General features: G+C 42.1%; 1 protein-coding gene across 3 annotated transcripts in view; it reads right to left on the reverse strand.

The window, feature by feature from the left end:
- Soat1 (sterol O-acyltransferase 1) overlaps nucleotides 1–26,688 on the reverse strand; it is a 45,112-nt gene continuing 18,424 nt past the window's right edge. Inside the window, exons 1-15 of one of the 3 annotated variants that reach the window (XM_076941398.1) lie at nucleotides 22,064–22,079; nucleotides 20,279–20,426; nucleotides 16,693–16,844; nucleotides 14,963–15,022; nucleotides 13,260–13,367; nucleotides 12,021–12,303; nucleotides 11,280–11,358; nucleotides 10,475–10,556; nucleotides 10,052–10,097; nucleotides 8,501–8,630; nucleotides 6,853–6,950; nucleotides 5,326–5,424; nucleotides 4,633–4,768; nucleotides 3,956–4,101; nucleotides 1–3,126 (exon numbers count right to left, since the gene is read on the reverse strand). In XM_076941398.1, the coding sequence (XP_076797513.1) occupies nucleotides 3,070–3,126; nucleotides 3,956–4,101; nucleotides 4,633–4,768; nucleotides 5,326–5,424; nucleotides 6,853–6,950; nucleotides 8,501–8,630; nucleotides 10,052–10,097; nucleotides 10,475–10,556; nucleotides 11,280–11,358; nucleotides 12,021–12,303; nucleotides 13,260–13,367; nucleotides 14,963–15,022; nucleotides 16,693–16,715 (1,347 nt within the window). In that variant the 5' untranslated portion in view covers nucleotides 16,716–16,844; nucleotides 20,279–20,426; nucleotides 22,064–22,079 and the 3' untranslated portion in view covers nucleotides 1–3,069. Of the gene's footprint in view, nucleotides 3,127–3,955; nucleotides 4,102–4,632; nucleotides 4,769–5,325; nucleotides 5,425–6,852; nucleotides 6,951–8,500; nucleotides 8,631–10,051; nucleotides 10,098–10,474; nucleotides 10,557–11,279; nucleotides 11,359–12,020; nucleotides 12,304–13,259; nucleotides 13,368–14,962; nucleotides 15,023–16,692; nucleotides 16,845–20,278; nucleotides 20,427–22,063; nucleotides 22,080–26,688 lie in introns of those variants that run through there. The other 2 variants (XM_076941397.1, XM_034513607.2) reach the window with 2 other exon arrangements.

Here is a 26,688-nt window from a genome sequence, read left to right on the forward strand (position 1 = left end):
TTTCATCTTTTTTTTTTTTTTTTTTTTTTTTTTTTTCTTTTCGAGAGACAGAGTCTCTCTGTGTAACCTTGGCTGTCCTGGAACTCCCTCGGTAGACCAGGCTAGCTCCAAACTCAGAGTCCCCAGCGCCAGGCAGCATGGTGGTGCACGCCTTTAAACCCTGCACTTGGGAGGCAGATCTGTGAGTTCAAGGACAACCTGGTCAACAAGAATTCTAGGATAGACAGAGATATGTAGAGTCACCCTGTTTCAAAAACAAACAAACAACAAAAATCCCAGCCTTAGTGTTCTAATTAAATTCTAACATGAGGCAAGTAACATTACCCAGGCAATTTTAATACATTCATCCATCAACAACATCAACAACAACAACAAAAAACTAAACTTGTTCCCTTTAAACATCCAACATAGAAGCAATAAAAGACCAAAGCAGACATCCAAATGCAAAGTGAAATACTGTACACACAGTAGTTTTCTTGTGTGCTCATTTAAAATCACAGTTATCATCATTAATACTTCTTATAGAAAACACTAAGTCCCTTACTTTGCAGACAAATAAGTATTCTTAACAGAAAACAACTTTCTCCCATTGGCACAACAGGGAACAATAAACAAACCCGCTTGGAACACATTATTAGCAAGAGGTTTTGGTTTTATTTTCTTTTTAAAGAGTTCAGGCATGGTTTGAAAAAAGACTCCCACTACCGCAGCCAGCAATGTGGTCATGGCTGCCAACCCAGTCTTCTTTCACAGAAGTGGCCACCTACTTAAGGGTTTTGTATTTTCAAGGTTCTCCTAAGACGTTCTTTGAATTCTAACTAGTTTGCAGTCTTACACACATTATTATCACCTAAAATCTTGACATAAAAAGAATTCCCAATGAAAGGCCTTCTGTGGCAGCACATGCTTATAAACTCTGGCACCTGAGGAGGCTGAGGCAGGAGGATGTAAGGTCCACACTGAGAAAGACCATGTTTCAAAACGAGCAGGTGAGGAGGAAGGGCAGCCATGATCAGGCCAACAAGTTAGAATGGAGACCTGCTACAAAGTAACACCCTTTCCTGAAAACGATACACAGTACTTCAAAGAAAGGGACTCCATGAAATCCCATCCCTTTGCTTCAGAAGCCTGGCTTACAACCAAGTTCCAGGCCAGTCTGTTCCCTCAGCTTACAACCAAGTCCTAGGCCAGTCTGTGTCCTCGTTATATTTAAAATGCCATTACACATAAAAGTGACCAGCTTCTTTTAATTTTTGTGGCTTTAAAACACAAGCCAGGACTTCATAGGCTCCATTCACAGGCTTTTTGAGGGGCTATGCTTCTATGATGACACAGAACCCTGTTGTTTGGGAACAAAGAATTGCCAACAAAAACAGCCACAACTCATCTCCAGCTTGGGAAATAAAGCAGGTAAGAAACCTGGAGACACGCGGTCCTCACTGAGAGTGCTTAGAAAAGAGCTCTACAGATCTTCTCGTGAGACTCAAAGTGATTTTTAAAGCCACTCTGAAAAGACTTCCCAAAACTGTATGGAGAGTTGCCAGGGAGCCACCGAAGTGACTGTGCCATGAAATTTTATGTGTGTGGACAACTTGTAAGGCTCACTTCTTAGGCCAGGAGGTTGAACTACATGGTCTGTGGTACCCTTCTGATGCACAATCCTCACACACACAGGCTCACCCTTGCACACACGCACAGCGGGTCCTTGTGACACGCCAGGTGAAAAACCGGCACCTCATAATTTGCAAATGTCACATAATGAGTACATGTCCTTACAAATGATCACATAGTAATTTATTTCATCTAAAAATATACTGTTAAAGGATAATGACTGAGCAGACATTTCAGAAGCCAGCTTCTGGATTCTTAGTAGCCATTTTAGGATCATTAGTAGAGAAAGATCAATACTTCCACTATGGACACACTAGTCTATAACAAGGAAAGTCACCACGTGTTAGACAATAAAGCAAGTGAACCAAAGGATACTTCTAAGTAACTTCAAAGAAGTTATAACCTAAAGGTTAAAAAAAAAAATCTTGGCCGGGCGTAGAGACGTCTTCCGTGATCCTAGCACTTGGGAGGCAGGGGCAGGAGGTCAGGGGTTCAAGGCTAGCCAGGCTACATAGCAAGTTCAAGACCAGCCTGGGCTACGTAGCAAGACTCCACCTCTAAAAAACCAAAATCAAACCAACAACAATAAAATCTTCCATAGAACTTCTATGATAGAATAATTAAAAACACATGGTCAGCTCAGTGAGTCTATATTAAAATGACTTTTGAAGTTTCAAAAGGAAATGTCTTTTTCCCTTTCTCCTCCTGACCCTTGAATTTGTACTCGTGTTGAGTTCAAGAGAAAGAACACTAATTGTTTAAAACAATCACAACTTATACAGAAAATGGGAAACAAACAGTAGACCAGTATTTTTCAGGAAAAATACAACGTAAGGGCTGGGGTGTGGCTCAGTGCGCTGCCCCTGAGCAAGCCCTGGGTTCCATTCCCAGCACGGAAGCAAAACAGAAAACCAACAAAAGATATGAGCAGAATGGGTAACAAGATTATCTTTGTAAAATAGGGGTTTTTTTTTCTCTACCAAATATAAATTTTATATATATATATATATATATATATATATATATATATATATTTCTTCCCAAATCCACTAGCATACCTCCTGATAGTGTGCATGAAAAAACTTCTAAGTTCAGAGATACTGAAATGATGTCTTCCTAAGTGTTTTGGCTAATTCATGGTCAAGATATGTTTAGTCTCTGGTTGGATGGAATAAAGGAAATAAACAGATAAAACTACCAAGGCTTGACCTGAGATAACCTACAAAAATCTGCACTTGGTCTCCTTTCTCCCCCAAAGGGAACAAAATTTAAAAAAAAAAAAAAAAAAAAAAATCACTAAGTGAACTTCCCACAGTCCAACTCCAGGTGTCCATCGGCAAGGCCTGAGAGCTCTAAACTCCGTGGCATAGGTATTCAGTAACTGCTGAAGACAGCTGGCTCGGAATCAGGAAGAATATCCAATCTTCAGTGTCAAGAAAGGAAGCAGAGCCAGGGCTTCTAAAACACGTACCGACAAGTCCAGGACCGTGGCCGGACATAATCCAGAAATGTAGACTATGATGGGAAAAATAAAGGGAAGAACAGTTTATTTATGTCCGCGGTGCATGTGAATTAGGTATGGGGTGGGTATTGGCTGAATGTTATATACTGCCTTCTCTAAGCTACCTCCCAGCATTTCAGTGACCTTTAAGGTATAAGAAACCCCCTAATTCAAAAGACATTGAGATATTTTCTACTAACAGCACCAATTAATTCAACTGAGAAGCTTTGCCAGGAAGTCTCTCAGTTTCAGTGAACTGTATTCAGCTCCATGGACCATGGATAAAACTGTAAACAGACACTGTCTCTCAGCATCTTGACAGCTTATTTTAGCAAAACTCAGTTTTAGCCTGAAGTCTAGAAGGAAGACTAGATAATAAAGCATGTGCATATGGCTGTTAGTGATCCACTCCAAAATGAAGTACTCTGTCCCAAACAGGAAAGATGCAACAAACAAAACCCAAACATAAGGAAGACAAAAAAAAGAATAGAATAACCGCAGTCCAGGCAGGGTGTTGAATGACATTTAGAAAAGCTTATTACTCCTCGGGGACAGAGATGAAAAATACCAATGTTTCAGAATGTGTCACTGGGAAAACCCTGGAGAGAGAAAGCCACAGGGAGGTAAGAAAAAAGAAAACCAAGAATCCGCAGCACTGAACGAAGCAAGTCGAAGGAGCAGGCTTTCAAGGAGCGCATGGTCAAACTGGGAGGTAAACTGAGGCTTATTTCCTACTCCCTCCTCTCAAGCCACCCTCGGTCTCCACTACTGTGCTACCCTCTGGAGCACCACCTGCCCCTCACATCAGGGGTGACAGACAGCCTAGCAGGGCTGACAACTCACATTCTTCAGAGGACAGTGCTGACGGGCGTACCACTCTTGAGAATAAAAGCACAGAATGACTCCATGGCCCAGGAACAGAGAAGTCCAAACCATAATGTTCCAGATTGGCCTTTTCCGACTGTCGTTAACAATGAAGTTAAAAGCCACTGAAGTTAGAAAGAAAACAAAAAACCAGTTATCCAGTTGCAGTCCACCAGGAGTGAGGGCTCAGCACAGGCTGTGGCTGGCTCCCAGCGGTGAGCTCTCAGATGCATCTTTCATCCCGCTCACTTCCTCCACAAGTGATGCTTAGCCACTGAAATGTATCAGTTATCCCTACTAATTATCACTAATTGTTAGGAAACCAACTGTATTGAGACAAAGTGAAAGCCCATTTCATGGAGTTATTCTTATGGTTCCTCTCTACACGCTCAATCATGGGCCCATTCTCAGGAGTTGCACAGTGACAGTGTTTACTACTGGTCCCCAAGGCTACCTAGTTCACATCTCCCGCCAGTGTGCAAACACCTGTAGACAGAGCTGCATGCAATTATTCAAAGTCAATATTCTGACCCCTGCTAAATGAACTGCTTTGAAACGGTGTCACCATCCAGCTTTGCTAAAGTGACTTCATAGTTTCCTTCCTGTCTCAATCTCTCCTCTGGAGTAACAGCGGCCGGAGCAGCCACGTCACTTACTTCCAAAGAACATGAAGAGCACAAAGAGGACTGGGTAGAAGTAGCTCAAGCAGACAGCAAGGGCATACTCATGCACCACGGCTGACAGGGCAAAGACGGCCAACATGGCGGCAGATTTGAACCTCTTTGAGAAAAACTACAGCACAGAGGAAATATCAGAGTTAGTAACTTAAAAAAAAAATAGTACATACAAACAATACGATATGTGATTATCACACACTAAGGGCATCTGCTCAATTGTATTTGACTTTCCAACCTACTCCTGAGGTTAATCTGAACCTATTAAAATAATTGCAAGATCACGCTCAATGCTCTAGCTTGCATATGAAGTGTCCTGTCTAAAGCCTTGTGTGCTGAGGGCTTGGTTTCCTGGGTTGTGGTGCTATTTTGGGAAGTTCTAAAAACATTATTCAGCCAGGTTTCATATACTACAGGCTGGTCTTGAACTCCTGATCTTCCTCCACCTTCCAAGTGCTCACAGAACTACACCAAGCTCAAATTTCAATCATCAGAGAGATGCTATGTAGAACAGAGCAGGTACCCTTTCCAAAACTAAGATTTAAAAAAAGAAAAAAAAACAAGACTTGCCTCAGCCAAACATGGGACTTCACTGTGCGAGAGAGAGAACTCACAGCCTCTAGGCCCCTTAGAACCCCCATGTCCTATATATCACTAACGAGTCTTTCTGTTTACCCAGAGGAGGTCCTTGTAAACATAGTAGTAGAGCCAGTCGTGGACCACCACATTCCAGGTCCTGTAGTAGTTGGAGTATGACGTAGAGTTCCACCAGTCCTGGGGGAAAGAGAAGCTGCAAAATCACACACAGAGCAAAACCCGTGGCCGCTTCCAAAGAGTACACATGCCTGATGTAAATAAAGCCTGGAGCACATTATGATAAAAGTGTTTGTCCACACACTGGTGCTAAAAATCTCAAAAGGCATGTGGGCAGTTAGTATTAATACTAAATATATATATATATATATATATATATATATATATATATATATATATATATATATACACACACACACACACACACATACATACATGGACTAAGTCTCAGGGGGCATTGTCTTGTTATTAACATGTTATGAGGAAAGATACAAAACACACTATAATTTAAATCTAATGTCTGCCACAACAGAGTCAGTAAACTTCCTCTCCACTGTGTTAAACGTAAGAGAACTGGGCACACATGGAAACAGACCCACTGGGACCACCGTGGCAACATTTAATTATGAGGGAGTGAAGTGAGATAGGGTCCCAATATCCCTTTTAAATTCTGGTTCCCAATTTCAAGGTAGAACTATCTAGTATCTATCATATATCTAAAAATCTGCCATCCATATTGACTGCCTTTGAGAAGGAAGGGGTAGACTTGAAGTCAAAACAACACAACTTGACAAGGCCAGCTTTAGCAGGCTAATACCATTTGAAGCAGAAAAAAACACCATTGAAAGTGAAGAAGTGATTCCCTTGTGAACTGCTCTAGTCTTAAGTGACTGACCCACTGAAGCCACTTTATAAAAGTCATATGGCCAATCTGAGATGTGGAGTGATGGCGCTGGCATATCCTCTGACAAGCACTTTCTCACCACAGTCACAGTATGTTACAGGATCCAGCAGACACTATGCTCTTTGGAGGGTGGGAAGAAGGAAAGCCAAGACTGGGTCTTACTCTAATGCAGCCCAGACTGGCCTAGAACCCATGGTAATTATGTTAATTATACCTGTATCAGAATTTCAGATTTAACATTGGTAAAACTCATAGAAAAGAAAAGTATCTTACAGGATTTGTGTCAAAAAGCTGGTGATACTTATCAACAAAAACTCAATGCTTAACAACATGTAAATAAAATGGGACGTGAGGGCCGGGAGGATAGCTCAGGGCTTGCTGCCAAGCCTGACAGCCTGAGTTCCATCTCTTGGACACACATGAACTCTGTGCTACATGTGTGTGTCCATTCCCCACCCCAATAGTTTTTTTTTTTTTTTTTTTTTAAATTTATTAGAAATGCCAGGCATGGTGGCACACACCTTTAATGACAACACAGGGGATGCAGAGGCAGGTGGATCTCTGTGGGGCCATCGTGGACTACAAAGTGAGTTCTAGGACAGCCACAACTACATAGAGAAACATATATGTTTCAATTTTACACACACACACACACACACACACACACACACCTAAGCATATATACTATATAATGTATACAATACCTTATAAAACATCCTGTCACCAAAGCGTAACATTTCAGCAAAGGCGTTGAGCCAGCAGTGCAAAAAGGCAAAGAACGAAAGGAACAGCATCAGCACACCTGAAACCAGAGTGACAATGTGAAGCCTTTCCCAGCAGCTTGTGTAGCCAGCCGTCATAAACATGCCAGTGTGTTTAGCTTGGACGCTGCCATGAAGCTTGTCGGGATCCCAGCTCACCCAATGCAGAGGTGATACAGTGCACCTTGGAAAGCTAGGTTATTATTATTCTTTTACTTAAAAAAAAAAGTTATTTCTATGTAATTTTAAGGTAAATAGATGGCTCCAGCTTGGTTTAAAGAAATGCCTGGACATGCAGATGAACGTGGTACCCAAAACCCTTTACCTCTGCCCCGTGTGCTGCAAACACCATCTACAACGGGACTTCTGCCATTCCAAGGTACCCAAGGCCTTTCTATCTGTCCTTCTGTCTTGAAACCTTCACACCACTTTTCTACAGGCAATATTTTGTAATCAAGAATTTTTTTTTTAGTTGGGCATATTTTCCAATGCCCAGTGTTAAATGTCATTTCTGACATGAGAAACAAAACCCACAGTCATCTTCTCTGTATAGTACTTATCATATCTCACGGTACTGTAAAATACCCACTGCAGGCCCACCCACTTCATTCACTTGTTCAGAAAGAAGAATTTGCTGGATGATACAGGATAAACTGAAAGTGGCTTTAAAATACGGTCCTTGGAACGGACAGATGGCTCAGTAGTTAAGAGCATAAACTGCTCTTCCAGAGGTCCTGAGTTCGATTCCCAGCACCCACATGATAGCTCACAGCTGTCTGTGACTTCCAGTCTCAGGGCATTGGACACTCTCTTCTAGCCTCTGCAACCACTGCAAGCACATGGTGCACATACATTCAGGCAAACACTAATATACATAATATAAAAATAAATTTAAAAAAAATCTTAAAATATGATCCTTAATCCTACAGTTTACACTCACGTGAGTTATGTTACCTAGGGAGCTGTCCCTGTTATAGCAATGAAAGGTGACAACAGACAATGCTAAAATTTAGCAAGTGGAGACAAGATGGCTAAGTCAAGGAAGCTCCCTGAAGTGAAGACTGTCTGCATCATCCACCCCTGCATCCACAGCACTGGCACACAGTAGGAACTTGTGTGTGACCAGGAAAAAGTACACTGAGTGAATGAAGCTAAAAGACAAACTCTGGTAAAAAGCAGACAGGTAAGAAATGGTAGCAAATTAAGACTTCAAAAAATGTGGCCAGAGCATCCTGTATCCCCTGGAGAGTGACCCCTAAAGTAAGCCACTAAAGGATTTAGCATCAGGAGGAGGTTACCAATGACTTCATGGGGTATTTGATGGTGAGATTGAGAGGCTATAGAGAACTGAATAGAAAGAGGAAGATAGACATAAATGTGGACTTCCCACCATTGGAGGAAGCAGACTTAAGCAAGAATTGAAACTAGAAAGGCACTTTACTTGTGGAGCAGACGGAGACCTGGTGGGTAGGTGTATGTACAGCTGAGTTCACAGGAAAACCAGGGAACTAAAGGTACGGACAGACAGCAGCTTCCTGCTTTCTTCCTGACTATCTATATGGATGGACAAACTGATGAGCACCCAGGTTACCTGGCAAGATGGAGTTAAATACACACAGGACCAGGACACGAGCACTGAAGGGCTCCTGTTTAATATTCCGGAACAGTGGGGCACAGAGTCTCTCAAAGATGTAGTACACATAAAACAGGCAACCAAAAACCTGCAACACAGAGCAAAGAAACCATGGCGTCTCAGTAAAGAAAGAGAGGGTATGGCTTCCTCCCAAAGAAATACATGTATGACTAATGTTTACACATATCCATTTAACCCCAGTGCAGAGACAGCCACACCCCTTCAGAGAGGGTATTCAGGCTTCACATCTAGCATGGTTCTTCCTGATCATTTACTGAAGACTGTGTCTTGCTGTGTAGCCCAGGCTGGCTTCAAACTCAATAATCTCCCTGCCTCAGCAGCCTATGTACTGGGTTTACAGACAGGTATCACCACATCTGGCCCAAATGGCATTTTCAGACAATTATCAAGGAACCTGTTTATGAAGTCTAGAATAAGAAAACTCATTTTACAACTGAGTATTTGACTTAAACAGAATTTTAAATGGGATTTTTCTGGGGTTTCTGATTCTCAAAATGAGTGAGGAAGAAGTGGGAAGTTCCAAACATCCCACACATACCACTACCCCCCAGAAAAGGCAAAGGGAAAGCTATCTAGGTTCTTACTGAAATAACCAATCAGAATTACTTTAATTTAAATATTCTTTAATGAAGAAAATGACCACAGAAAGCATTCTTGAGCTGTTTTGTTTGTTTGTCATTTTTCGGGGGGTGTTTGTTTTTTTGTTTTTGGAGGGGGTTTTTTTTAGGGTTTTTTTTTTTTTTTTTTTTTTTTTTTTTTTTTTTTGAGACAAGGTCTCACTATGGAGTTCTGATTGACACTAGAACTCAAAGAGCCTTCTGCCTCTGCCTCCCAAGTGCTAAGATCAAAGGCATGAGCCACCAACCCTAGCTCATTTTAAATAGATTTTTAAAAACAGAGCCAGACTTGATGGCACATTCCTTTAATTAAGCACTAGGAAGGCAGAGGCAAGAAAGACAAAGGCCAGCCTTGTCTACATAGTAAGTTTTAGGATAGCCAAGCTACATAATAAAGAAATCCTCTCAAAAACAAATGTATAGGGCTAAAGAGATGACCCAGAGGTTCAGAGCACTGGCTGTTCTTCCAAGTGACCAAGGTTCAATTCCCAGCAACCACATGGCAGCTCACACCTATCTGTAATGCCATGGCTTCTGACACCTCACACAGACATACATGCAGACAAAACTCCAGTGCATATAAAATAAAAATAAATTATATATATATTTAAAGAAGTCCATTTGGTTTTGTTGTTGTTTTTCTCAAGACAAGGTTTCTTTGTGTAGCACTGGATATCCTGTAACTGCATCCATAGACCAGGCTGGTCTTGAACTAAGAGACCTGCCTGCCTCTGCCTCCCAAGTGCTGAGACTAAAGGCATGCATCACCACTACCTAACAAGAAGCCTATTTGTTAAAAAATAAAATAAAAATCTAAAATAAAATAAAATATACCAATCAATAACACATTAAGCAGTTTTTAAAAAGTTACCTGTAAGAACTGCATAGCAACATAACCCCATCTTACTGTAGGAGTCCTGAAAAGAGAGAGAGAGAAAAAAAAGAAGATTTTCTAAAAATAAGCAATGAACTTTTTCTGTTTTGTCCTTTTATCTACAATGTAAAAGATCTAACTATGGTTTTCTACACAGAATATCATTTATGGGCTGGAGGAATAGTTTAACAGGGCAGTGTGCCACAAAGCCTTGAATCTGATCTCCAACTTCCCCCTCAACAATAACAAGATTATATAATTCTATCAAGAATTATTCATTAGCACTGCCCTGCTAGAATGAGCACTTCAGGCATTCTATAGCCCTGCATGGACAGCCTGCCTCCAAAGCCGTCCCTCCCTGGATCCCTCTGTGCCCCCCACTTCCCCGTTTCCCCCCACACTTCCCCGTTCCACGGTTACCTTGGGTAGTTGTCTCGGTAAATAAGTGTCGGAGCAAACAGGAAGTACAGGTACTGGTTGACTGTGGGTACCGGAACTGTGCCTAAAAAAGGAAAACTAGTGGATTACAGGATCTTTGACTTCACCCAGAAAACCAGGAGAGCCAAAGACAGCAACAAGAACAGGGAAGTGGGGAGGGTAGTGGTCACGCCTTTAAGCTCAGGCAGATTAAGAATGGTTGGCAAAGCTGGGTAGTGTGGGCACATCTTTAATTCCAGCACTCTGGAGGCAGAGGTAGACAAATCTCTTAGTTCCAGGCCAGTCTGGTCCATACAGTGAGTTCTAGGACAGTGATGGCTACATAGAAAAACCCTGCCTCAAAAAACAAAACACAAAACCCAAGCTAAACAAACAAAAGAACAGAACAGGAAAGACCAGCATGACCTGTTGACTCCCATTTTTCTTCCTGGTCTACTAAGATGCCATGTTATTCATGCAATAGCCCAGCACTGCCAATCTCTCTAAGCATATTCTCGTGACTAAGATAAAAATTCCAGAGTGGGAAGCAACGGTTTGCAAAGTAAGCAGACCCAGTGCAACAAGGTTATTAACATTCCATGGCTGCTCAGTTACAGGAGTCTGAGGATAATTGTTCTTATTGTAGATAAAAAGGACCAAACGGAATAGTCAGAAAACAGTGAGTCTTCCAAATCAAAATGGACCCCATGCACTTATATGAAGAACAGTCCCTAAAGGACACAATGTCATCCCAGAGCCAGACCACGAGATGTCCCATCCAAAACCCGCTAAGGTGACAGTTACATACTTGACTTCTCCTTGGCTGCATTTAGTACTCGTGGCACATTCTCTCTGACAAACGAGTGAGCCTTCATTACCAAACGAATCTGTCAAAGCAGAGGGAAAATGAATTTCCTATCTCTGTCTCCTATAAGTAACTCCAGAACTACACTGGCTAATAACATTCACACAAAATAACTTAAATCTGCACATACCATCTCAAGTTAGCCTATAAAAAGGTGGGAAAAGACCTCACAAATAGAGACATGGATATCACCAGTTTATTATTTTTTTAATGGGAAATTAAAAATCTGTTCAAGGAAGCAAGGTGTGATGGTGCACTCCTTTAATCCCAGCACTTGGGAAGCAGGGGCAGGTGGATCTCTGTAAGTTCCAAGCCAGCCTGGTCTACATAATAAGTTCTACGATAGCCAGATCTATATAGAGGGACCCTGTCTCAAACAAAACAAACAAAAACAGTTCAATATAATGAATTTAAGATCCAGATAACTGAAGTAGAATGAATTTTTAAAAATATTACCCAGTTAAACACTTCAATTCTAAAGCCAGCCATGGGGGAGCATACCTGCAGCCCCAGGATTTGTGAGCAGATGGCAGGAATATAGGACTTAAGTTGGTATGCATGTGGTACTGACATACTTCTGAACATGAATCCAGCACTAGCATCGGTTACTAACAGCATCAGTATCAGATCATTATTGTTATGCAGCTAAGCATGCCGTCATTCCAGTAACACTCAAATCCTTACCTGTTCCAGTATCAGAATGAACCGGGAGGCCGGTGGCAGTGTGTACGCTAAGACAACATACGTTGGTACAAAACCTAGGATTCCAAGTTGAAAGACTAAGAAGAGCGAGCCATGGACAAGGGAATAGATCAGCGGGTGAGAACTCTTGCTATAACCGTAGGCCCATTGCTGGAACAGGAAATAGGGGATTGACAGTGCAGATAGGAACATGGCCCACCATGTCCAAATAACAATAGAAAGTTTGCCAAAAGCATAGGCCAGGAGATTGAACTCAAGTACCAGCCTGTGGGGGAGAAAAGGAAAAAAAAAAAGTGAATCTTTGATATGCAATGAATTAACAGAACTCAAAATTCTCTCTCTCCTTCTGTGTCTGTCTCAGACACACACACACACACACACACACACACACACGCACGCACGCACGCACGCATGTTTGACTTTTGGAAATATTAACACATCAAGATCATGGATGTCAGCAGCATGTCACATGTGTTCATTATATCACTGTTCACAGAACCAGGTTATTGAGCCAACTTAAATGTCCTTCAATGGAGGATGTGTAATAAAAATGTGGTTTATATACATAATGGAATTTTTTTTCATTCTTAAGAATGAAGTTATTTACAGGAAAACAGGTGCAACTGGAGAAAATCTTATTAAGGGAATTATGTCAGTCTCAGAGAGATACATATTACATGTTTTCTATCATTTGTGGGTCCTGGTCTTTATAGACACTCAAGATCATGTATGTACAGGTGATATGAAAGCAGACAGAGGCAGAAAGAGGATCAAGAGGAGGGAGGAGAAAGGAGGGCAGCCTCGTCCTCTAGGGGAAAATAAATTCACTGAATGGCATACACCTGCACAAAAGTAGCCTTATGTACCCTGGATGAGAGACAGAGAACTTTAGAGAGTCGTGGCACAGCGCAGCCGTGGCATGCGGCATGCTTCAGCACCGCTGACAGCAGGACTGCTGCAGGCGTCAGCTCAGCCCTTGGGAGGGAGGAAAGTACATCGGGAGCTCAAGACCATGGTCAGCTACGTGGTCAGTCTGAGTCTGGCTGGACTACTTTCTCAAGAGCGATTATTCATGATGCTAGCGAGGAGAAACGAAGCCTTCTCTCTTACTTTTAGGAGAGAAGAAATTCATCACCAAATCGGCTGCCTGAGAATTTTCTTAAGCAAATAAGAACTGTCAACGTTTCTCACGTCAACAGGCTAGGCAGCCTCTTGCCTCACCTCCCTTCATCGATGTAATCCACGACGAGCGTGCTGAGGATGAAGATGATGAGGAGTGCGATGAACATGTGGTAGATTGTTCTGATGTGGTCCACTTCAAACAGCTCGCTGCAAGGGTAGGTCAGGCAGGTCATGAGATGGTAATCTATGCTCAATTCTACAGAACCACACAGCAAAGGCACTCTTTAAAGCAGTTTACAAGATGTTTAATCTACTTTTCAAGAAATCTCTTTGAAAAACCAAAAAAACACCTTTGGTTCCAGCTGGGAGTTTAAGGCCAGCCTGCTCTACAGAGCAAGTTCCAGGACAGCCAAGTCTATCAGAGAAACCTTGTCTCAAACCAGAACCAACCAAACAAACAAAACATAAAAGCTCAAAAAAGTACAATATTAAACCTGCAATATACAGAAATTAAAAGATATAATCAAGGTGAAAAATAATGGATCCTTAAACTTTTTCTTTCCAAAATAGGACAGTGACTCAGAAGCAGCATGGCTGCCTTAGATGTGCCCCTAATCTGCATCTGAACCCACCCATGGTGCTTTACTATGTGTGCAAAGGCTAGTCACTGACAAGAACTCACTTTTCAAATCCCAAGATTTACTAACGAGTCTCTGCTCCTTTGTTGAGGACAGTAAGCAGCTACCTCCCACCAACTTAAAGCACAGCTATTCCTAAACACCTTCCACACTCGGCTGGCGGATGGTTCTTCAGACTGGGCTTCTTCCTTTCAACAGAAATGAGCTTCTGGATGACTGCTGCCCAACGAGCACCTTCTGTATCCAACTCTAACAAGGGTTGTAGTCTTGGCCTTGGGAAGTGTGTGCAGCTTCTAAACAACTTGGAAGATCTAAAATATTTTTAAGCCTCTATTTAAATGCTCATCAAAGCCTAAGAAAAACCTAGCTAAGCTATTTCCTTAGTCACATTTCTTTCTTTTTATTTAAAATTTAAGTATATTTTAATTGATAATTTTTCTCTTCTCCTTTGCTTTCTCCCTCCTTCCCTTCTTGTTAATGAGGACTGAACTCCGTGTGGGCTTCAGGCAGATCTAGGAAAGCATTCTACCACTGAGCTATAGCCCCTTTCATTTTGTTAAGTTTTCAATAATGCAATTCTTATGTTACTCCTTTATATAAGAAGCCTGCATTTTTCTCCAGATGTAAATTTTAGAAGATCCTTCTCTCGAAACTACAACACAACCCAGTCTCAACATGAACAGAGTTTAAAAGGCTCTGCCTTCTCATCAAGGTTAGGAAGCGCACACCAATTTCCCTTAGACAGCAAATTTTCATAAACAAGGTTCATTTTTAAACAAAGGCACATTACGGCACATGAGGTAATTTTCACAAACTCAATATTAACTCTCTCCAAGTGAATTACTTCTGCTCCACCCCTCTGGATAAACAATTCCTTGTAGCACAATTTCAAAGAATTTGTCAAAGGATAGATAGCTGTTTTTCTGTCTATCTTTTCCAGAGAAGCCAGAGAACCAGAAGATAAGCAAGAAGGAACACAAAAACATCACAAGAGTTCATGATTTATATGGACTTGGGACAGATAGAAGGATGGATGGATGGATGGATGGATGGATGGATGGATGGATGGATGGATAGACGGACGGATGGACAGACAGATGGATCAGGACAGCTTTTTTCTTCCCACATTAAATTGATAATTAACAAAAAGCAATTATCACTCACTCTAACAGAGACCGCCTTGAAATAAAAATCTTCCCTTGTTCTGGAGGTGCTCTCAGATCTCTGGAAAAAGAAAACAAAATTACAAGAAAACATAGGTAAGGGAAGTATGATAAGAAACTCACTCCCATGAGCGAGGGTGCTTTGCTCACCGGCAGCTGTGCTGGCTCACTAACATTTATTGAGCTCCTTCCCCTTCCACTCCAGTACCATGTTGAGGGTCTTATGCAAGTCCTCCCACCACTCGTAACAGTGAACTAAAGTGGGTGGATGATTTGTATTTAGGAAAGGCCTACATCAGATACCTAGACTGAAGCCCTAGACTGTTTCCAGCTGCCATGGAAAGGCAGTCCCTATATCACCCATCCTAAGAGCCTCTGAGGGATGCAGGGCCCCCACCATGCTGTACACTGCTGAGGGATGCAGGGACCCCACCATGCTGTACACTGCTGAGGGATGCAGGGCCCCCATAACACTGTACACTGCTGAGGGATGCAGGGCCCCCACCATGCTGTACACTGCTGAGGGATGCAGGGCCCCCACCATGCTGTACACTGCTATTGATATGTCCTCCACGCTGTCCCGATGTTTGTCTACTTTTTACATTTTATTCGGTTTCTTATTCAGGGGAGGGTGGCATGCACATGTGCACAGTGGTCAGAGAACAACTTGCAGGAGTCAGTTCTTTCCTTCCTCCACACTAAACCAACGATTGAACTCAGGCTTGGCAGCAAGCATCTTCTGCCTGGAGGTTTATGGAGCTCTTCCCAGTGGCAAAGAACTTACATCAACTCCTAACAGCCTCCTGATCATATCAGCTGCTTTGGGTAATAAAAGCTCACATTTTAGCACCCTATATACCATTTTACTTTGGGCACCATGGTCGGCTATTGCTCCTCAAAACTCTTCTCCAGGAGACACGGGCAGAGAGCCCAGAACAGCAAATTAGCACATATTAGCCACTGATACCTTCCCTCTTATTTTTGGTAACTTATTAAGTGGAAAAACACTTCTTAACTACAGGGCACTTTATAACAAGTACACACCGAATAAACTGTAACAGGCATGAAATGACGTGATTAAAAGCAAGGACTCTGGATCCAGACTCTGGGTTAAATCCCCCATTGTGGGATCCCACAGACTGCTGCAGATAGCTATGATACCAAGCACACAATGAGGGGCTTGGCTAAGGAGGGTATGTACACATGCTATAGACCCCACACTGGGCCCGTGCAATGGCTCAGCAGGTGAAGGTACTTGTCACCAAACCTGACCTTAGTTCAACATGAGACCCACATGGTGGAAGGAGAGAACTAACAATCAAAAACAGTTCACTGACCTCTACATGTACACTGTGGATTGTATGCATACATACACACATACATACATGTCTATATACATAGTAAAGGAATATAACAAAAATTTAAGGCTATGACAATAAATGAACAGAACTCCATGTTAAGAAGAAAAAAATCTTTAATCCTAATACTTGGGAGGCAGAAGCAGGCTCTGTAAGTTTGTATGTAAGGCTCTATTAAGTATGTAGACCATGCCAACCTGGTCTACAAAGAGAGTTCAAGGTTAGCCAAGGCAATAAGAATCTACCTCAGAAAATAAAATGAAGTGAAAGTGGCGAGCCTGTGATGGGGCATCCACTGCACTCCATATCTGACCACTGAGCTGTGCGGCTGGTGTAGGGGTCTACACTGAGAGACAAGCGCTCGTATACTCACTTGGCTCTGTGGTTGTTTTTCATTTCTTCAAGGATGGAGAAGGTTGTGAGCGCACACCCGCCATTGTCCAGAGATGCTGACTTTTCAATGAGGTTGGTCACAAAGTCATCAAAGTGACACCCAACTTCTTTCAGAAACAGTGGCTTCAGCTCCTTGAGTTTAGAACAAATACAGGAAACCGTCAGCACATGCTTGTGGGTTGTTAATCCTCCTCTGAAGGGATGAAGCAATTCCTCAAACAGAGCTGCTTCAACAGGAAGCCACGCTAGACAAGTGAGTTCACAGATAGACATGGCTACTGAAAACCCAGTAATAATGCATACCCCAGGAAAAATGGATGCCCTCCACCTTCCTCCCTTGCTTTTCCCCCTAGATAGGATCTCATGTAGCCCAGGCTGGCCTCAAAGTTCCTACGTAGACAAAAAGTTGACCTCAATCAAAAATCAGTGTATCATATCTATATTATGTAATTACCATGATTTTCCCCTAAAGATATCCCTTTGCCCCCCAAGTTCCCACAATTTATATTCTAAACAGCTTTTTAAAATGATTTATCTTATTTTATGTGTTTTGCCTGCATGTATATATGTGCACCACGTGCATGCCTAGTGTCTGTGGTGCTGGGGACCAAGTCCCAGTCCTCTGCAAGAGCAGCAAATGCTCAAGGAAGAGATGTCTACTGAGACATCAGCCCCCACAATTTACATTTTAAACCATGTCATTCTGTATCATATTTATGTTCATATAATAGTTATTTCTACATTCCATAACTATGTACTTAATCACACACACTTAATCATAAAACATGAATATATGTGTACATAGCTGTCCATCTAAATATTGACACACATAAAACTTTTAAGTGTGTGTGTACATTTGTATTTATATATAAATCTATCTTATAAAAAATATATATGTCGAACCATGTGAAGTAGTACATACATGTAATCCAAACACTAAGGAAACAGAAGCAGGAAGATCCTTTGTCTCAAAAAAATCACCATAAATAAAAAGTATATACAATTGTTATTGCTTTGGACCTTCAGCTGTTCTTGACTTTTGTAAAAGATGTATTTATTTATAATCCATACAGTGTTCTGCCTGCATGTATACCTGCGTGCCAGAAAAGGGCGCCAGATCTCATTACAGCTGGTTATGAGCTACTATGTGGTTACTGGGAATTGAACTCAGGACCTCTGGAAAAGCAGCCAGTGCTCTTCACCTCTGGGCCATCTCTCCACCCTGATCTTAGCATTTTAAAACAAACACTTGCAGTCTTTGAATATATTTAAATATTATGAATATATTTTTTCAGGTTATAATATGCTGTGAGTTGGAGACCAGCCCAAGCTACACAAACCAGCTCTAGTACAGCACAGGCTGTTCTAGTGAGAGACCCTGTCAAACAGTAAATAAATGGGAATGAGTAAATAAAACAAAAATAAAGCCTAAAAATGCCTGTGCAAGTAACTGCACGAAGGGCAGTGAGGGTGGGCTAGAGCGCTAGAGTGCTCTCACGGTGATACGGACATGGTGATACGGATGGAGATGCAGGACCTGCCTCTGCCTCCCAAGTGCTGGGTTAAAGTTATGTGCTACCGCACAAGGCCCCAAAATAAAACTTTTAAAGAGTAAACACTTTGTCCTGTGGAAAGAGAATTTGGAGAGAGAAGGGGCAGGATCCTTTGATCCCATCCAGGGCTAGAACAAATTCTGGGCAGTGTAAGGCACTAGAGAGGCAATAAATAATGACAAACCCAGGACCCTGTCCTTGTGGAATTTGCAGTTCGGCAATACCCTTGACATGTTCCAGAAACAACTGGAATGGAGTTCTTCATTGTTGAAACAGCCAAGTGCTGAGAGCTGAAGTCAGGAATGGGAAGAAAGGTGCAGGGGACAAGCCATGCAAGGTCTCAGCTCAGCACTATCTGTGCTTGGAGGCGAGCTTCCATCTTTTACCCAGCATTAAAGGAGAAGCCCAGGCTTTAGACATGGTAAAGGTTTCCGAGCCACCTCTCTTTGCCAGCTTTCCTCACATGGCCATCAGTGTGGCACACCCAGGTGTCAAGTTAAAGGGACTTAAAGCATGAAGACTTGTTAAAGAATGCTGTACAAACTTCAGTAAGGACTGCTGAGTCAGGCTGTCACTCACTCCATATCAGCTGGATGGATAATGGCTGTCTTAAGTTACAGGGTGCGGGAGGCAGTCAGTCACCATGAGGGGAGGCAGGTAAAAGTGCTCCTGGTGCAAGCTTGACAGGCCAAGTCTGACTCCCCCAGAACACTATGTAGAAGGAGGGCATTGACTCCTCTGACCTCTAGACGTGTGCCATGGCACACAAGTGTCACACACACATGTCACACACACATGTCACACACCCACACACGACACACAATAATAATAATTTTAATTGATGAGTTATTTTTCCTCTTTCTTTAAGACAAAAAAAAAAAATTCTGCTATATAGCCCAGGATATCTCCAAATTCAAGGCACTCCTCCCACCCTGGCCTCCCGAATAGAGAATACAGGCATGTGCCGCCACCCCTAACTATGACACAGCTCTGACTCCATATCCACCACGTGCAGAACCTCTGCCTTTGTCTAACAATGAGGGAAAGCACAGCGTCACACTGAAAGACAGCCCAAGTAACAAGACAGCGCGGACAATATGAAATGGAACTTACAGGCACCAATGGTGACAGCCAGTATGAAGCAGAAGGCTTCAAGTTTTTGACACCCCAGAGGACGCACAAGGCATTTCAACAGGATTAACTCCTGCCCTTTACTCCCTCTGAGCTCAAATTTGCAATCCAAGCCAATCATCAAATACAGCGCTTCTTATATACAGCATTATAATTAGGTGCCTAATATGTTCATTCTTAATGCCTTTCGTTCTCCGAGGAATTAAAGACACCAGAAGCTGCTGCCAGTGGGATGCAGGAAAATTCCTTTGTGGAGACCACTAAGTTTCTTAAAAGTCCTTTCAAAAATCCCCAGAGAGGACACTAGTGACTATTTACATGTCACCCCTCTGTGAGGGGGAGCAGAAAGGCACACCTAACAAAGGGATCTTCTGCCTTCCACGTTCTCCAAGCACATGAAACTGCTGTTATTCAGATTTCAAAACGTGAGCACAGAGAGTGGGAATAAAGCCTGTGGAACCTCAGGTGACATGGTGTCAGGAGGCTTCACGACTGACTCTCTCTCAGATGTTCATCTGTCTGTATTAACTTCACTCAGTCAAGGAAGCTGTGGGATGGACAGACGCAGGAATGGACAGACAAGGGGGGGGGTAGAAACTGACTAGAAAAGGAAGGTATTTAGATAATCTAACAAGCATCCCAGCACTTGGGAGACTGAGGCAGGAGGATTGCCGGCCATCCTGTATGTATCCAGGGCATCATGGGATACAGAATAAGACCCTGTTTCATAGCAACAAAGACCAAATGAACAGAAATCCAGGGGAAAATGCACTGTGTGCTGCAGCTCAAATGAACCCTCTATTTTAAACAAGCAGCTCAATCCAATCACCTGAAAGATCCTAAGAATACAGAACAACAAAGACCCTGTGGTTAGGAACCTACCCAATAAAAGCCCAAGTACTCAGGACGGGACAGACGAACGGGTAGGATGGACTGACGTTTTAGGCAGATTTATAAACATGCTCGGATCCAAACTCAGAAAGCAGCTCTTCCAGAAAGGCTTTCAGAAAGAAGCTATGTGGACTGGGTGCTGAAATAAGAAAAGATTCATTTGTAGATGAATAAAATAACTCTTTCAAAGGCTGAAAAACTTCAAGTAGGCCAGAAGAAAAAGCACAGAGCAAACCAATCAGGGCCCAGCTTTTTAGCACCTCAAATACCCATATGACTTAATCACAATTTCTTCAAAGATGGCTTTAAGGAAGATTATGCTGACTCCACAAGGCCTCTAATAGTCTGGGAATTGTTTTGTTCCTCTGACTCAGTGCCTGGCTCAGCACAGAGAACCCTTCAACCTCGCAGTGCTACAGAAACCAATCTTTCTAGACAAAACAAGCAATATAAGGAACGAGGAAGGCGGGGTCCTGGGTTGACTGCTCCACTGAGCCTCGGGGTGTACCCTGGGTTCTGGGGTGATTGCTCCGATGAGCCCCAGTGTACCCAGGGTTCTGGGTTGACTGCTCTACTGAGTTTCATTACTTACCTCCATTTGAAAAGCCTTTATCTCTCTTTTTCCTGTTTGCCTTCCCAACTTTCAATGTCTCTGTTGGTTGTTAGTTTTTTGGTCTTTTGAAGCAGAGTCTTATTCTCTAGCCCAGACTGACCTCAAACTGGAGTTGATCCTCCTGCCTCAGCCTCTTGAATGCTGAGCTTACAGGCACTTGATGCTCTGTCTAGCTGATACCACCTCTATTTGTATGTTATGCACCCAGCACTCAGAGAAGTTACTTAAGTGACTGTGTAATTTCCAAACAACTGTGGAACCAGCCAGTAAGCTCTCCCATACATACTACAGCTGGGCTAATTCAGTCTTTGTTATAAAAACTGTAGAAAGTGGTTATTAAAAACAAGACAAAGCCAGGCAATGGTGGCACAAGCCTCAACCTAGACTTTAAAAAAAGTCAACTGAGGAACTAGGGCTGTAGCTCACTGGCAGATCTTGCTGAGCTGGAGCAAGGCCCTGAGTTCCAGCCCTAACCTGGAGGTGGGAGGGTTAATTAAAAAAAAGCAGGTCAAGTGGTGTATGCAAAATCCCAGAACTTGTCAGCTGCCACACTGGAGAAAACCTGGATTCATACACCCTCAGACTTCATTACAAGATATTGCTCTCCACAAACATTATCTGAAATATTTTCTCTATATATGATCAGTACCATAAACAAAAATTAAAAACCCAAATTTTAGGAAGGAAAAAAATTTATGAAATATCAATGTGTATGGGGAGGCAGAAGTAGGTGGCAGGTGGGTCTCCTTGAGTCTGAGACAGCCTGGTCAATATAAAGTTCCAGGACAGCCAGGGCTACAGAGAGAGAGCCTGCTTGAAAAAAATAAATAAATAAAAAATCAATATAAACGTGTAGCCCGAAAATGGCTGGTAATCTAATATCTTAATAGCCTCACTCAGGTAAAAATGTCAGGTGATCTAATAAGAAGGAAGGCCTTATATAGGTTAAGTCAATCACAAGCATTTTTCTGTACGTAAAAACCTAAGCAGGGTATTGCACGCTGGGCATGGTGGTACAGGATGGTAACCCCATACTCGGAAAGCTAGAGCAGACTGCTTCCAGTTTGAGAGCAGCCTAGGCTAACAGTTTGAGCTTCTGTCTCAAACAGTAAGAGGTGGGCAGGGAGCAGCAGTGGATACAGAGCAGTTGACAGAAAGCTCACCTAACATGGAGGAGGTCTGGGATGTGTTCTTGGCACAGCACAAACCACACAGGATTCTGTCAGCCTGACATCCCAGCATTCATATGGTGGAATGGCAAAAAGACCAGAGGTTCAGGGTCATCCTTGGCTACAGAATTTAAGGCCGACCTAAGATAGAGACCTTATGTCAAAATTCACACTGGGTTATCACCCAATTTAGTCTATAATATTCTTAGTAAATCTCATTTAATCAGTCCACACTAAGCCAAAATATATGTATCTACTTTAATCTTCCACTTAAGTAGCCTATTCATCTTTACCTTCCAAATGCTTTGTTAGTTTATTAAGTATTATTAAAGAGAGGGTTTGACAATGTAGCCCAGGCTAACCTTGAAATGCTTCAGCCTAATGAGTGCTGGGATTGTGGGGGTGTGCTACCACACCCAGTCCCCAAAGGGTAGATTTTATTTTCTTGTGTTTTTTTTTTATCTACCTCCTTCACTTCATTAGACTTTGTGAAGACCCCAGAAAACTAGAAAAGTAGTAAGAATATATTCCTCATAGTTAACCAATGAGATATCCATTCAAAGAACTATGATGAGAACACTTTAAAATCACTTCAAAATATATAATAAAGCACTAATCCTTAAGATGTTATGCAAACTAAACACATAGCAATGTACACATTATATATGTATGTATGTATGTGTGTGTGTGCATGTGTGTGCACTCTCCCTCTATAGACAGATGCAAGCTTTGCACAGTCTGTCTATGTGGAACTATGTGTATGACAGAAAACGGAAAACAAATGGTCAGGAGGAAAATGAGGCAAAATGTTATCTCCTGGTAGTGGGCATTTAGTTGGTAGCTATTTCTTTTTTTTTAAATATTCCTCTTAGGGGTTTTCTGCAATGAGCCTATAACAACCACATCTACAATGAGGAAAAAAATACATACATATATATATATATATATATATATATATATATATATATAATATATATATATATATTAAAAATATATATATATATATAATATATATAAAATTATATATAAATATATAAATATATATAATTTGTATATATGTCAGTATGTCTATTCCAATTATATATAATATATATATATATATATATATATATATATATATATATATATTAAAATATATTCCTCCTGCTCATAAAATCAATAGGTGTGGCAATATATCATTAAGATAAAATCTTAAATTGTGGATATCTTTAATTAGTAAAAGTGATATAACGAGAAGAGAATCAGAGCGTCTTCTGTTTGTGGTGATTTTGCTGTTTGTACTGTTTTGAGACAGGGTCTCAAATGCCCAGATGTCAAACTTGATACCTTGAACTACTCCAACTCCTCTTTTTCTTCCTCCTCTTCCTCTTCTTCCTCCCCTCCCCCCACTCCACATGTGCTTGGATAATTAATGAGTATATGTCATCGTGCCCAGCTCTCTTCTCATTGTTTTAAAGTAGTCTATCTAATCCAGATGACACTGATTTTTGTGTGGTACTAAGATTAGAAAGCTTCCTCTCCAGACATGACACATGCCATGGGTATAGTGATTGAGATCAAGTTCAACACAATCCTCAACTTCATCGTGCCTTTGGTCCAGCCTGGGCTACATGAAACCCTGTTTTCGCTGGGCAGTGGTGGCACACACCTTTAATCCCAGCACTTGGGAGGCAGAGGCAGGCGGATTTCTGAGTTCGAGGCCAGCCTGGTCTACAGAGTGAGTTCTAGGACAGCCAGGGCTCCACAGAGAAACCCTGTCTTGAAAAACCAAAAAAAAAAAAAAAGAAAGAAAGAAAGAAAAAAAGAAAAGAAGCCCTGTTTTCCCAGGAGGGGATGGTGAGGGGAAGGGAGAAGATGGGGGAGAGAGAGAGGGAGTGGGGAGGGTAAGGGAATGGAGGAAGCAGGGATAGAGAGGGAGAGAGAGGGGAGAACACGAATTATACACAGCCCAGTATGTCTATTCCAATTTCAGAGATATTAAATAGAACATATGGAAAATGTATTCCTCAATCAGGGTCATGCAAACCATTACTCTTTGACTAATTTTAATGTTTTGGCTTTATTAACCATAAAACAGACTAGAGCAATTGATGAGGTAAGTCTGCAATCCCAGCACTGGGGAGGCTGGGGCAAGAGGACTATTTCAAGTTTTAAGCCAGTCTAGGTTCCAAGCTAAGATCTTGCTACAAGGTCTCAAAAATAAATAAATAAATAATCCAAACCTCCCACAAAATAATAAAATAAACTAGAGTTCCCCAGTGAGTCTTTAATACCTCTAACATTGGGGAAGTCCTTCTTATGAACACCACCTGACACAGGTCTCTGACTGATCCATGCTACCTGTCACTCACTTTGTACAGTGCATGAAGTACAAAGACACAGAAGCATCTAGAATACCAGGCAGGTGGAGCGGCTGAGCCCTGGGAGTCTACACTAAACACAGACGGGATCCTGTGAGTCTACACCACACATGAAAGGGTCCTGTGAGTCTACATTAAACATGAATGGGGTCCTGTCAGTCTACACTACACACGGACGGGGTCCTGTCAGTCTACACTATACACGGATGGTGTCCTGTGAATCTACACTAAACATGGAAGGGTCCTGTGAGTCTACACTAAACACAGATGGGGTCCTGTGAGTCTACATTAAACATGAATGGGGCCCTGTGAGTCTACACTACACACGGACGGGGTCCTGTGAGTCTACACTAAACACAGATGGGGTCCTGTGAGTCTACATTAAACATGAATGGGGCCCTGTGAGTCTACACTAAACATGGACGGGGTCCTGTGAGTCTACACTAAACATGAACTGGGTCCTGTGAGTCTACACTACACATGGATGGGGTCCTGTGAGTCTACACTAACACAGATGGGGGTCCTGTGAGTCTAGTAGACTGAACATCCCCAAAGGCAGGGACTTTCTAGTCTTTTTAAATGATGAAATAAAAAGACCAATGACCCAACTTTCCCAAAAGTCTCCAAGGTAGACTAGAGTGTGGTCTGTGTGTTTAAGTAAAATGAGAAAGGAAATTCAGAAAGATGTAAGCAGACCTGCACAACCAAATAGAAAGTGAGGTTTGACATTTGACTGGAAGACATCAGGACAAAAGAAAAGGGACCATTATGTCAGAGGTGATCAAATCCAGGGATCTATGTATGTTTGGAAGACACTCTACCAAGCAAGCCATACCCCTAGCCCACAACTGCCGATTCAAACACATTTATATCATTTATATAGAGAGGGGGAAGGTGCTCAGCTGAGGCCTGCCTGAGCCAGAGTTGAATTCTGGGTCAACTGGACAGATACCTTTTTTTTTTTTTAAATATTTTATTTATTTATTTTATATATATGATGAGTACACTGTAGCTGTCTTCAGACACACCAGAAGAGGGCACCAGATCTCATTACAGATGGTTGTGAGCCACCATGTGGTTGCTGGGAATTGAACTCAGGACCTCTGGAAGAACAAGCAGTGCTCTCAGCCACTGAGCCATCTCTCCTGCCCGACAGATAGATACCTTAAGATCTCTCAGCAAACCAATGGAGCGAGCAATGTAGCTCAGTGGTACAGGGAGAGCACGTGAGGCCCTCCATTTTCTCCCCGTATCTCAATCAATCAAAATGAAGACTAAGAACTCAGGAGTACAAATTGGGGAGGTCATACTCAAATCAAGGATGGTAGGAAACTGTAGTCAGTGGGATGAGCTAGAATTTGAGGACTATAATGCATTGTTTTGATTGGTGAAGGAACAAAGTCAAAGCAAGCAGGTAAAGAGAGATGCACCACATGGGCATGAGTTAGAACATACAATGGAAGGCCAACTTTCCAATGACCTTTTCCATTGCTCCCCAGTAGAGCAGAAATAAGCATCAAAGAACTGAGAGACAGTGTGGGTTGTCTGTCCCTGCACCACCGTTCAGATGGCTACCCGCCCTTAACAGCAGGAAAGATGTTTCATAACCCTTTGCCCCACACATAATCAATGCTGTGGGCTTTTTCTTTACTTCATTCATTTCTTTCTCCTTCAGATTCCTAATGACCAAACAAAGGAATTTTGCATTTACTTACTTATGTATTTATTGTATGTGTGGGCATGTAAATGCCACAACACGAATATAGAGGGTTGAAGACAATTTTAGGGAGTCAATTCCCAAATTCCACTACCTGGATTCTAGGGATTGAACTCAGGTTACTGACTGGGGGGTGGGGTGGGGCGCAGAGCCTTTATTCGTTAAGGCATCTCACATGTCCCAGAATTTAATGGTTTTATTTGTGAATACATGAAACAGATAGAGTACCCTTCTTTAAAAAGCTTTTAGCTGGGCAGGGTAGCTCAGACTAGTAATTTCAGTACTCCAAGGCTGAGGCAAGGGGATTGTTTTGAGTTCAAACACAATCTGAGCTACATGGCAAGAGCTTGTCCCAAAATAATAAAATCAAGCCTATAAAGAATAGGTTTTGCCGCCCCTCCCCCCCCCCCCCCCCCCCCGCCCATAGATTCATGGGTTTGAATGCTTGGTCCACAGAGAGTGGCACTATTAGGAGGGGAGGCCTTGTTGGAATAGGTGTGGCTTTGTCAGAGGAAATGTGTCACTGTTGGGGTGGACTTTGA

This window comes from Arvicanthis niloticus, chromosome 10, assembly GCF_011762505.2.
Source record: "Arvicanthis niloticus isolate mArvNil1 chromosome 10, mArvNil1.pat.X, whole genome shotgun sequence".
Classification (NCBI taxonomy): Eukaryota; Metazoa; Chordata; class Mammalia; order Rodentia; family Muridae; genus Arvicanthis; species Arvicanthis niloticus.